The sequence below is a fragment of the Kogia breviceps genome, chromosome 5 (assembly GCF_026419965.1).
Source record: "Kogia breviceps isolate mKogBre1 chromosome 5, mKogBre1 haplotype 1, whole genome shotgun sequence".
NCBI lineage: Eukaryota > Metazoa > Chordata > Mammalia > Artiodactyla > Physeteridae > Kogia > Kogia breviceps.
The window spans coordinates 5,971,878-5,984,719 of NC_081314.1; the positions used below are offsets into that span (position 1 = coordinate 5,971,878).

The following is a 12,842-nucleotide window of genomic DNA, read 5'->3' on the forward strand; positions in this document are numbered from 1 at the left end:
GTGAGCTGCTAAAAATAAATAAATAAATAAATAAAAGTCCTGTGCTAGGCACAGAATTCATTGGTAAATAAGACCTGCTGTAATAGAGTTTATATTCTAGTGTGTGGTGTAGCAGAGAGGAAGGGGCAAAGGGAATGAAGGCATGGAAAGGAGAGGAGATAAGCAAACAGAAAAAATAAAAATAACCTCAGAAAGTGATATGTGTTTTAAAAAAACAAAATAGGGTAATGTGATAGTGAATAGAAATTATAATTTAGATAATGTGGAAGTATTGTTTGAGGTGAGATCTAAATTCTAAAGAGGCAGTCTTGCAAAAATCTGAGGGAAACACAAAAGGAACAGCTACTGCCAGAATGTCAAATTTTATAAAAATTTATTTTTAGATTTCTTTGAATTATTACCTATCTCTTCTCCTTTGACCAATAAGTGTGACCAAGTACATTAAGAATTTCCTATTAAACCATCCTTGCACTTCTGGGGAAAAAATATTACTTGGAGCATGGTGTTTTTTAAAATATATTTCTGTGTTGAATTTGATAGTGTTTTATTTAGAATTTCTCATCTAAGCTATAAGTGATATTAGTTTAGATTCTGTGTGCTTTTTTAGTGATATATCATAGTTGTACTATCTGCGTTAAATAAATAGGGAAGATTTTTTTTTTTTTTTTTTTTTCAGTATGCGGGCCTCACACTGTTGTGGTCTCTCCCATTGTGGAGCACAGGCTCCGGACGCGCAGGCTCAGCGGCCATGGCTCACGGGCCTAGCCGCTCCATGGCATGTGGGATCTTCCCAGACCGGGGCACAAACCCGTGTCCCCTGCATCGGCAGGCAGACGCTCAACCACTGTGCCACCAGGGAAGCCCCGGGAAGAATTTTAATACCTTTACATTTTTATAAATTTCTTTAGCTTTTATTAACTCCTTTTTATTTTTCTAAAATTTTCAGATATTTACAATATTTATTTTTATTTGGCTTTGCTTAAAATAAACATTTCAGACTCTCAGTTTATGTGTTTAATTATATTCCATACATTATGACTTGTAGTGTTCTCATGGACATTACTTACTAAATTCTTAGAAATTCAATTTTGTTTCTTCTTTGATCTGAGTTATTTGCACAAAATGCGATTTTTTTTTTTTTTTTTTTTACTTTTTGTCCTTTTATGAGTAATTTTCAGTTTTGTTGCATTACAGTTAGGAAATGTGACCTGTAAACTTTTCACTGAAGTTTTCTCTGCAGGTCAGTATGTAAGTGATTATAGAAATTCCCTGATGGAATCCTGACACATCTGAAAATGTCACTTTGTTGTGCTTTGCCTGTATAGAATTTTTCAATCATAATCTTTTCCCCAAAAAACGTAATTGCTACTCTGACTTCCTCTGACATTTATTGTACTAGAGGAGTCCAAAGTTCATGGTAACTTTTAAAATGGATTATTGTAGAAATTTGTCTCTCTGAAATCCAAAATTTTTACCAGTACATTTTTAGGTATAGGTCTATATTACTAATTTTGTCTTGTTTTCAGTGAAGTTTTTGAATCTGAATATTCTAGTCTTTCCCCTTTATAGTGGTGAATATTTCCACCATTTATTATTATTATGTCTCACCCTTTTATAACTTCTCTCTAAAATCATTACTAGGTATATATTTTTCATCTTTGAATCTTTTCTTCTGACTTATGGGAGCTTTCTTAAGACCATCTGCAACATTGATTCAGTTATCTGCAGGATCTAACCTTCAGGTTATTTGGATTTTTAAAATTTGATAAGCATGTTTTTCATCCCAAAAAATAATCTCAGGAAAAAGATATACAATAATCTCTCAAGTTTTCTTTTCTTTAAGGGAATAAGTTTTCCTCAAGGATTCATATGCTTTGATTCTTTAGACCAATTGCCTTCTTGTCAAATACTGAATCATTCCATAGACCAGATAGCATTTCTGCTTCCTTATTTGTCACCAAGGATAGGGGAAGGGGAAGTGAGAATGTCCAGATGGCTGGAGATTATGTGAATTCTTTTTCTTTTTTTTGAATTTTATTTTATCTTTTTATACAGAGGATTCTTCTTACTTATCCATTTTAAACATATTACTGTATATATGTCAATCCCAATCTCCCAATTCATCACACCCCCACCCCCACCCCCCTGTGGCTTTCCCCCCTTGGTGTGCATATGTTTGTGCTCTACATCGGTGTCTCAATTTCTGTCCTGCAAACTGGTTCATTTGTACCATTTTTCTAGGTTCCACATATATGCAATAATATACGATATTTGTTTTTCTCTTTCTGACTTACTTTACTCTGTATGACAGTCTCTAGATTCAAGACAGCTCTACAAATGACCCAATTTTGTTCCTTTTTATGGCTGAGTAATATTCCATTGTATATATGTACCACTTCTTCTTTTTTTTTTTTTTTTTGCGGTACGCGGGCCTCTCACTGTTGTGGCCTCTCCCGTTGCGGAGCACAGGCTCCGGACGCACAGGCCCAGCGGCCATGGCTCACGGGCCTAGCTGCTCCGCGGCATGTGGGATCTTCCCGGACCAGGGCACGAACCCGTGTCTCCTGCATCGGCAGGCGGATTCTCAACCACTGCGCCACCAGGGAAGCCCAATGTACCACTTCTTCTTTATCCACTTGTCTGTTGATGGGCATTTAGGTTGCTTCCATGACCTGGCTATTGTAAATAGTGCTGCAATGAACATTGGGGTGCATGTGTCTTTTTGGATTATGGTTTTCTCTGGGTATATGCCCAGTAGTAGGATTGCTGGGTCATATGGTAATTCTATTTTTAGTTTTTTAAGGAACCTCCATATGGTTCTCCATAGTGGCTGTATCAATTTACATTCTCACCAACAGTGCAAGAGGGTTCCCTTTTCTCCACACCCTCTGCAGTATCTGTTGTTTGTAGATTTTCTGATGATACCCATTCTAACTGGCATGAGGTGATACCTCATTGTAGTTTTGATTTGCATTTCTATAATAATTAGTGATATTGAGCAGCTTTTCATGTGCTTCTTGGTCATCTGTATGTCTTCTTTGGAGAAATGTCTATTTAGGTCTTCTGCCCATTTTTTGGTTGGGTTGTTTATTTTTTTAATATTGAGCTGCATGAGATGTTTATATATTTGGGAGGTTAATCCTTTGTCTGTTGATTCGTTTGCAAATATTTTCTCACATTCTGAGGGTTGTCTTTTCGTCCTGTTTGTAGTTTCCTGTGCTTTGCAAAAGCTTTTAAGCTTCATTAGGTCCCATTTATTTATTTTTGTTTTTATTTCCATTACTCTAGGAGGTGGATCAAAAAAGATCTTGCTGTGATTTATGTCAAAGAGTGTTTTTTCTATGTGTTCCTCTAAGAGTTTTATAGTGTCCGGTCTTACATTTAGGTCTTTAATCCATTTTGAGTTTATTTCTGTGTATGGTGTTAGGGAATGTTCTAACTTCATTCTTTTACATGTAGTTTTCCAGTTTTCCCAGCATGACTTATTGAAGAGACTTGTCTTTTCTCCACTGTATATCCTTTTCTCCATTGTATATCCTCCTTTGTCATAGATTAGTTGACCATAGGTGCATGGGTTTATCTCTGGGCTTTCTATCCTGTTCCATTGATCTATATTTCTGTTTTTGTGCCAGTACCATATTGTCTTGATTACTATAGCTTTACTGGCTATTGTATATCTACTATACTACTGTAGCTTACTGTAGTATAGTCTGAAGTCAGGGAGTCTGATTCCTCCAGCTCATTTTTTTTCCTTCAAGACTGCTTTGGCTATTCTGGGTCTTTTGTATCTCCATACAAATTTTAAGATTTTTTGTTCTAGTTGCCATTGGTAATTTGATAGGGATTGCATTGAATCTGTAGATTGCTTTAGGTAGTATAGTCATTTTCACAATATTGATTCTTCCAATTCAAGAACATGGTATATCTCTCCATCTATTTGTATCATCTTTAATTTTATTCAGCAGTGTCTTACACTTTTCTGCATACAGGTCTTTTGTCTCCCTACGTAGGTTTATTCCTAGGTATTTTATTCTTTTTGTTGCAATGGTAAATGGGAGTGTTTCCTTAATTTCTCTTTCAGATTTTTCATCATTAGTGTATAGGAGTGCAAGAGATTTCTGTGCATTAATTTTGCATCCTGCAACTTTACCAAATTCATTGATTAGCTCTAGTAGTTTTCTGGTGGCATCTTTAGGATTCTCTGTGTATAGTATCATGTCATCTGCAAACAGTGACAGTTTTACTTCTTCTTTTCCAATTTGTTTTCCTTTTATTTCCTTTTCTTCTCTGATTGCCATGGCTAGGACTTCCAAAATTATGTTGAATAATAGTGGAGAGAGTGGACATCCTTGTCTTGTTCCTGATCTTAGAGGAAATTATTTCCGTTTTTCACCATTGAGAACAATGTTTGCTGTGAGTTTGTCATATATGGCCTTATTATGTTGAGACTGTTTCCCTCTATGCCCACTTTCTGGAGAGTTTTTTATCATAAATGGGTGTTGAATTTTGTCAAAAGATTTTTCTGCATCTATTGAGATGATCATATAGTTTTTATTCTTCAATTTGTTAATATGGTGTATCACACTGATTGATTTTTGTATATCGAAGAATCCTTGCATCCCTGGGATAAATCCCACTTGATCATGTGTATGATCCTTTTAATGTGGTGTTGGATTCCGTTTGCTAGTATTTTGTTGAGGATTTTTGCATCTATGTTCATCAGTGATATTGGTCTGTAGTTTTTTTTCTTTGTGACATCTTTGGTTTTGGTATCAGGGTGATGGTGGCCTCGTAGAATGAGTTTGGGAGTGTTCCTCCCTCTGCTATATTTTGGAAGAGTTTGATAAGGATAGGTATTAGCTCTTCTCTAAATGTTTGATAGAATTCGCCTGTGAAGCCATCTGGTCCTGGGCTTTTGTTTGATGGAAGATTTTTTTTTTTTAAATTTTTAAACATCTTTATTTGAGTATAACTGTTTTACAATAGTGTGTTAGTTTCTCCTTTACAACAAAGTGAATCAGTTATACATATACATATGTTTCCATATCTCTTCCCTCTTGCGTCACCCTCCCTCCCACCCTCCCTATCCCACCCCTCTAGGTGGTCACAAAGCAAAGAGGTGAACTCCCTGTGCTATGTGGCAGCTTCCCAGTAGCTATCTAATTTACTTTTGGTAGTGTGTATATGTCCCTGCCACTCTCTCACATCATCACAGCTTATCCTTCCCCCTCCCCATATCCTCAAGTCCATGCTCTAGTAGGTCTGTGTTTTATTCCAGTCCTACCACTAATCTCTTCATGACATTTTTTTTTCTTAGATTCCATATATGTGTGTTAGCATACGGTATTTGTTTTTCTCCTTCTGACTTACTTCACTCTGTATGACAGACTCTAGGTCTATCCACCTCATTACAAATAACTCAGTTTCATTTCTTTTTATGGCTGAGTAATATTCCATTGTATATATGTGCCACATCTTCTTTATCCATTCATCTGTTGATGGGCACTTAGGTTGCTTCCATGTCCTGGCTATCGTAAATAGAGCTGCAATAAACATTTTGGTACATGAGTCTTTCTGAATTATGGTTTTCTCAGGGTATATGCCCAGTAGTGGAATTGCTGGGTCATATGGTAGTTACTATTTGTAGTTTTTTAAGGAACCTCCATACTGTTCTCCATAGTGGCTGTATCAATTTACATTTCCACCAGCAGTGCAAGAGTGTTCCCTTTTCTCCACACCCTCTCCAGCATTTATTGTTTCTAGAGTTTTTGATGATGGCCAATCTGACCAGTGTGAGGTGATATCTCATTGTAGTTTTGCTTTGCATTTCTCTAATGATTAATGATGTTGAGCATTCTTTCATGTGTTTGTTGGCAATCTGTATATCTTCTTTGGAGAAATGTCTATTTAGTTCTTCTGCCCATTTTTGGATTGGGTTGTTTGTTTTTTTGTTATTGAGCTGCATGAGTTGCTTATAAATTTTGGATATTAATCCTTTGTCAGTTGCTTCATTTGCAACTATTTTCTTCCATTCTGAGGGTTGTCTTTTGGTCTTGTTTATGGTATCCTTTGCTGTGCAAAAGCTTTTAAGTTTCATTAGATCCCATTTGTTTATTTTTGTTTTTATTTCCATTTCTCTAGGAGATGGGTCAAAAAGGATCTTGCTGTGGTTTATGTCATAGAGTGTTCTGCCTATGTTTTCCTCTAAGAGTTTGATAGTGTCTGGCCTTATATTTAGGTCTTTAACCCATTTTGAGTTTATTTTTGTGTGTGGTGTTAGGGAGTGTTCTAATTTCATACTTCTACAGGTAGCTGTCCAGTTTTCCCAGCACCACTTATTGAAGAGGCTGTCTTTTCTCCACTGTATATCCTTCCCTCCTTTATCAAAGATAAGGTGACCATATGTGTGTGGGTTTATCTCTGGGCTTTCTATCCTGTTCCATTGATCTATATTTCTGTTTTTGTGCCAGTACCGTACTGTCTTGATTACTGTGGCCTTGTAGTATAGTCTGAAGTCAGGGAGCCTGATTCCTCCAGCTCCATTTCTCGTTCTCAAGATTGCTTTGGCTATTCGGGGTCTTTTGTGTTTCCATACAAATTGTGAAATTTTTTGTTCTAGTTTTGTAAAACATGCCAGTGGTAATTTGATAGGGATTGCATTGAATCTGTAGATTGCTTTGGGTAATAGAGTCATTTTCACAATGTTGATTCTTCCAATCCAAGAACATGGTATATTTCTTCACCTATTTGTATCATCTTTAATTTCTTTCATCAGTGTCTTATAGTTTTCTGCATAAAAGTCTTTTGTCTTCTTAGGTAGGTTTATTCCTAGATATTTTATTCTTTTTGTTGCAATGGTAAATGGGAGTGTTTTCTTAATTTCCCTCTTGGATTTTTCATCGTTAGTGTATAAGAATGCCAGAGATTTCTGTGCATTAATTTTGTATCCTGCTACTTTACCAAATTCATTGATTAGTTCTAGTAGTTTTCTGGTAGCATCCTTAGTATTCTCTATGTATAGTATCATGTCATCTGCAAACAGTGACAGCTTTACTTCTTCTTTTCCTATTTGGATTCCTTTTATTTCTTTATTTTCTCTAATTGCTGTGGCTAGAACTTCCAAAACTAGGTTGAATAAGAGTGATGAGAGTGGGCAACCTTGTCTTGTTCCTGATCTTAGTGGAAATGGTTTCAGTTTTTCACCATTGAGAACAATGCTGGCTGTGGTTTTGTCATATATGGCCTTTATTATGCTGAGGAAAGTTCCCTCTATGCCTACTTTCTGCAGGGTTTTTATCATAAATGGGTGTTGAATTTTGTCAAAAGCTTTCTCTGCATCTATTGAGATGATCATATGGTTTTTCTCCTTCAGTTTGTTGATATGGTGTATCACGTTGATTGATTTGTGTATATTGAAGAATCCTTGCATTCCTGGAATAAACCCCACTTGATCATGGTGTATGATCCTTTTAATGTGCTGTTGGATTCTGTTTGCTACCATTTTGTTGAGGATTTTTGCATCTATGTTCATCAGTGATATTGGCCTGTCGTTTTCTTTCTTTGTGACGTCTTTGTCTGGTTTTGGTATCAGGGTGATGTTGGCCTCATAGAATGAGTTTGGGAGTGTTCCTCCCTCTGCTATATTTTGGAAGAGTTTGAGAAGGATAGGTGTTAGCTCTTCTCTAAATGTTTGATAGAATTCACCTGTGAAGCCATCTGGTCCTGGGCTTTTGTTTGTTGGAAGATTTTTAATCACAGTTTCAATTTCAGTGCTTGTGATTGGTCTGTTCATATTTTCTATTTCTTCCTGGTTCAGCCTTGGAAGGTTGTGCATTTCTAAGAATTTTTCCATTTCTTCCAGTTTGTCCATTTTATTGGCATATAGCTGCTTGTAGTAATCTCTCAAGAAATACAAAATCCTTTGTATTTCTGCAGAGTCAGCTGTTACTTCTTTTTCATTTCTAATTCTATTGATTTGAGTCTTCTCCCTTTTTTTCTTGATGAGTCTAGCTAATGGTTTATCAATTGTGTTTATCTTCTCAAAGAACCAGCTTTTAGTTTTATTGATCTTTGCTATTGTTTTTTTGTTTCTATTTCATTTATTTCTGCTCTGATCTTTATATTTTCTTTCCTTCTGCTAACTTTGGGTTTTGTTTGTTCTTCCTTCTCTAGTTCCTTTTGGTGTAGGTTAGATCGTTTATTTGATATTTTTCTTATTTCTTGAGGTAGGCTTGTATTGCTATAAACTGCCCTCTTAGAACTTCTTTTGCTGCATCCCATAGGTTTTGGGTCTTCATGTTTTCATTGTCCTTTGTCTCTAGGTATTTTTTTGATTTCCTCTTTGATTTTTTCAGTGATCTCTTGGTTATTTAGTAACGTATTGTTTAGCCTCCATGTGTTTGTGTTTTTTATGTTTTTTCCCTTAATTGATTTCTAATCTCATAGCGTTGTGGTCAGAGAAGATGCTGGATATGATTTCAGTTTTCTTAAATTTACTGAGTCTTGATTTGTGACCCATGGTGTGATCTATCCTGGAGAATGTTCCTTGCGCACTTGAGAAGAAAGTGTAATCTGCTGTTTTGGGATGGAATGTCCTATAAATACCAATTAAATCTATCTGGTCTATTGTGTCATTTAAAGCTTGTGTTTCCTTATTAATTTTCTGTCTGAATGATCTGTCATTGGTGTAAGTGAGGTGTTAAAGTCCCCCACTATTATTGTGTTACTGTCGATTTCCTCTTTTAGAGTTGTTAGCAGTTGCCTATGTATTCAGGTGCTCCTATGTTGGGTGCATAAATATTTATAATTGTTATATCTTCTTCTTGGATTGATCCCTTGATCATTATGTTAGTGTCCTTCGTTGTCTCTTGTAACATTCTTTATTTTCAAGTCTATTTTGTCTGATATGAGTATTGCTACTCCAGCTTTCCTTTGATTTCCATTTGCATGGAATATCTTTCTCCATCCCCTCACTTTCAGTCTATATGTGTCCCTAGGTCTGAAGTGAGTTTCTTGTAGATGGCATATGTATGGGTCTTGTTTTTGTATCGATTCAGTGAGCCTGTGTCTTGGTTGGAGCATTTAATCCATTCATGTTTAAGGTCATTATCGATATGTATGTTCCTATTACTATTTTCTTAATTGTTTTGGGTTGTTTTTGTAGGTCATTTTCCTCTCTTGTGTTTCCCACTTAGAGAAGTTCCTTTAGCATTTGTTGTAGAGCTGGTTTGGTGGTGCTGAATTCTCTTAGCTTTTGCTTGTCTTTAAAGCTTTTGATTTCTCCATCGAATCTGAATGAGATCCTTGCCGGGTAGAGTAATCTGGGTTGTAGGTTCTTCCCTTTCCTCACTTTAAATATATCATGCCACTCCCTTCTGGCTTGTAGAGTTTCTGCTGAGAAATCAGCTGTTATCCTTATGGGAGTTCCCTTGTATGTTATTTGTCATTTTTCCATTGCTGCTTTCAATAATTTTTCTTTGTCTTTAATTTTTGCCAATTTGATTACTATATGTGTCAGCATGTTTCTCCTTCGGTTTATCCTCTAGAGACTCTCTGTGCTTCCTGGATTTGGGTGGCTATTTCCTTTCCCATGTTAGGGAAGTTTTCGACTATAATCTCTTCAAATATTTTCTTGGGTCCTTTCTCTGTCTCTTCTCCCTCTGTGACTCCTATAATGCAAATGTTATTGCGTTAATGTTGTCCCAGAGGTCTCTTAGGGTGTCTTCATTTCTTTTCATTCTTTTTTCTTTATTCTGTTCAGCATTAGTAAATTCCACCATTCTGTCTTCCAGGTCATTTATCCGTTCTTCTGCCTCAGTTATTCTTCTATTGATTCCTTCCAGTGTAGTTTCATTTCAGTTATTGCATTGTTAATCTGTTTGTTCTTTAATTCTTCTAGGTCTTAGTTAAACATTTCTTGCATCTTCTCGATATTTGCCTCCATTCTTTTTCCGAGGTCCTGGATCATCTTCACTATCATTATTCTGAATTCTTTTTCTGGAAGATTGCCTATCTCCACTTCATTTAGTTGTTTTTTCTGTTTTTTTTTTTTCTTGTTTCTTCATCTGGTACATAGCCATTTGCCTTTTCATCTTGTCTATCTTTCTGTGAATGTGGTTTTTGTTCCACAGGCTGTAGGATTATAGTTCTTCTTGCTTCTGCTGTATGCCCTCTGGTGGATGAGGCTATCTAAGTGGCTTGAGCAAGTTTCATGATGGGAGGGACTGGTGGTGGGTAGAGCTGGCTGTTGCTCTGGTGGGCAGAGTTCAGTAAAACTTTAATATGCTTGTCTGCAGATGGGTGGGGCTGGGTTCCCTCCCTGTTGGTTGTTTGGCCTGAGGCAACACAACACTGGAGCCTACCTATGCTCTTTGGTGGGGTTAATGGCAGACTCTGGGAGTGCTCACACCAAGGAGTACTTCCCAGAACTTTTTTTGCCAGTGTCCTTGTCCTCACAGTGAGACACAGCCATCCCCCACCTCTGCAGGAGACCCTCCAACTCTAGCAGGTAAGTCTGGTTCAGTCTCCCCTGGGGTCACTGCTCCTTCCCCTGGGTCCCAATGTGCACACTACTTTGTGTGCGCCCTCCAAGAGTGGAGTCTTTGTTTCCCCCAGTCCTGTCGAAGTCCTGTAATCAAATCTCACTAGCATTCAAAGTGTGATTTTTAGGTATTCCTCCTCTCTTTGCCCAACCCCCAGGTTGGAAAGCCTGATGTGGGACTCAGAACCTTCCCTCCAGTGGGTGGACTTCTGTGGCATAAGCGTTCTCCAGTTTGTGAGTCACCCACCCACCAGTTATGGGATTTGATTTTATTGTGATCGCTCCCCTCCTACCGTCTCACTGTGGCTTCTCCTTTATCTTTGGATGTGGGGTATCTTTTTTGGTGAGTTCTAGTATCTTCCTGTCGATGATTGTTCAGCAGTTAGTTGTAATTCCAGTGCTCTCGCAAGAGGGAGTGAGAGCATGTCCTTCTACTCCGCCATCTTGAATCAATCTGTGTGTGAATTCTTGTTCCAACTCACTTGCAGGCTATTTCTTCACTTAAGGTGTATCTGCTTCCACCTGCTCTTCTTTACAGGAATTCTTTTAGCTTTCATGACTGTGAATAGCACCTTCCCTAATTTCTAGCACAAGCACAAAACCCCTGCCCTATTTTAACAATTTGGGGGTGTGTTCAAGTGGAATTGGCAGGGCTGGCAGAAAGGTAGGGAGAGGAGAGTCAGAACTTTTCAGTGCAGAGAGAGGCTTAGATGATCGTGTTGAGCCAAAAATCTACTACGCAGATACCAATCAAAACTCTGGTGGTCAACAGGAGTATATTGTGAGCTCCATTTTCAAAGAGGAATGGAAACTTCAGTTCTTGTCCTTCCTTTAGCATGTTTGTGCATAAATAGTATTGTATATATGGAAGTCTTTCTGCTTTACTTATTCTGTCTTCACCTCATTGTTCTTGTTTTGATTTACAGAAGGATGTAGACAAGGAGTTCTATTTGTTTCCTACAGTGTTTGATGAGAATGAGAGTTTACTCCTGGATGATAATATTAGAATGTTTACAACGGCACCTGATCAGGTGGATAAGGAAAATGAAGACTTTCAGGAATCTAATAAGATGCACTGTAAGTACTGCATCATCCACCAAAATCAAGTCATTTCAGTGCTGCACATGTAATGCTTTTAATTAAACCAAAATACTAATAGCTTTGCTCACTGATTAATTTTCAATAAATGATTAAATACCATAGTGCTCTAAGGGTAATACTGTTGATTATTTAACATATAAGTCAATTGAATCTTCGTTTCGCTTAATTGAGAATAATAAAACCTACAATATATGCCAATTAGATGCATGGTCCTTAAAATGTGGTCCCTGGGTCAGCCACCTCAGCATCACCCAGGTACTTGTTAGGAATGCAAATTCGTGGGCTCCATCCCTGACCTACTGAATCAGAAACTTTGGGTGTGCGGCTAGAAATCTGTGTTTAACAAATCCTCCAGGTTGTTCTGATATATGCTTAAATTTGAGAGCTACTGGATTAGATGCTTTTCTCATCTATGGCTTAATAATGACAGGCTCCTTTTATGATCTCTGTTCTCAAGAACTTAAATGGTTCTCATCCTTGACTACACGTAAGAATCCCCTAGGAGTTTTAACAAACTATTAAACTATTTTTTTAAATCCTCAGGACAACCTCCAGAGACTTTTATTTAATTGAAACAGCATCAGATTAACTTCTAGTGTAATTCTAAAATACAGTTAGAGGGACTTCCCTGGCAGTCCAGTGGTTAAGACTCCATGCTTCCACTGGAGAGGGCACGGGTTCAATCCCTGGTAGGGGAACTAAGATCTCGCATGCCAAGGGCGTTGCCAAAAATAAATAAACAAATGGTTGACTTATATGGTATGTGCATTGTATTTCAATAAAGCTGTTAAAAATAAAATAAATAAATAAATAAATAAAATACAGTTAGAGTTTAGAGATAGCGAGCTGATTGGTCATAACGTCCATGCCACTAATGGACAACATATGAAAATCACTGTAACTAGAAGGAAAAAAAGTAAAGTTGCATTACAAACTGGTGTTGTTTTTTAAATTGGATTGATAATAGTCACAACACCCACAATCTTTAAAATACTTCTTCTGATTTAGCATTTTTGAGGAGTCAAGAATATTGTCTATTAAAAATAGCAGTGAGGGACTTCTCTGGTGGCACAGTGGTTAAGAATCCGACTGCCAATGCAGGGGACACGGGTTCGAGGCCCGGTCCGGGAGGATCCCACATGCCACAGAGCAGCTAAGCCTGTGAGCCACAACTACTGAGCCCGCGTGCCACAACTACTGA

At 37.4% G+C, this 12,842-nt stretch overlaps 1 protein-coding gene across 9 annotated transcripts in view; it reads left to right on the forward strand.

The window, feature by feature from the left end:
* Nucleotides 1-12,842, forward strand: part of LOC131757030 (ceruloplasmin) — a 124,444-nt gene that overhangs the window by 30,952 nt on the left and 80,650 nt on the right. For all 9 annotated transcript variants that reach the window (XR_010840607.1, XR_010840608.1, XR_010840604.1 and 6 more), the window contains exon 10: nt 11,467-11,617. Coding sequence is in view for 4 of the 9 variants with exons in the window: in XM_067033598.1 (XP_066889699.1) it covers nt 11,467-11,617 (151 nt within the window). In the remaining 5 variants the exon portion in view is untranslated. The remainder of the gene's footprint in view (nt 1-11,466; nt 11,618-12,842) is intronic.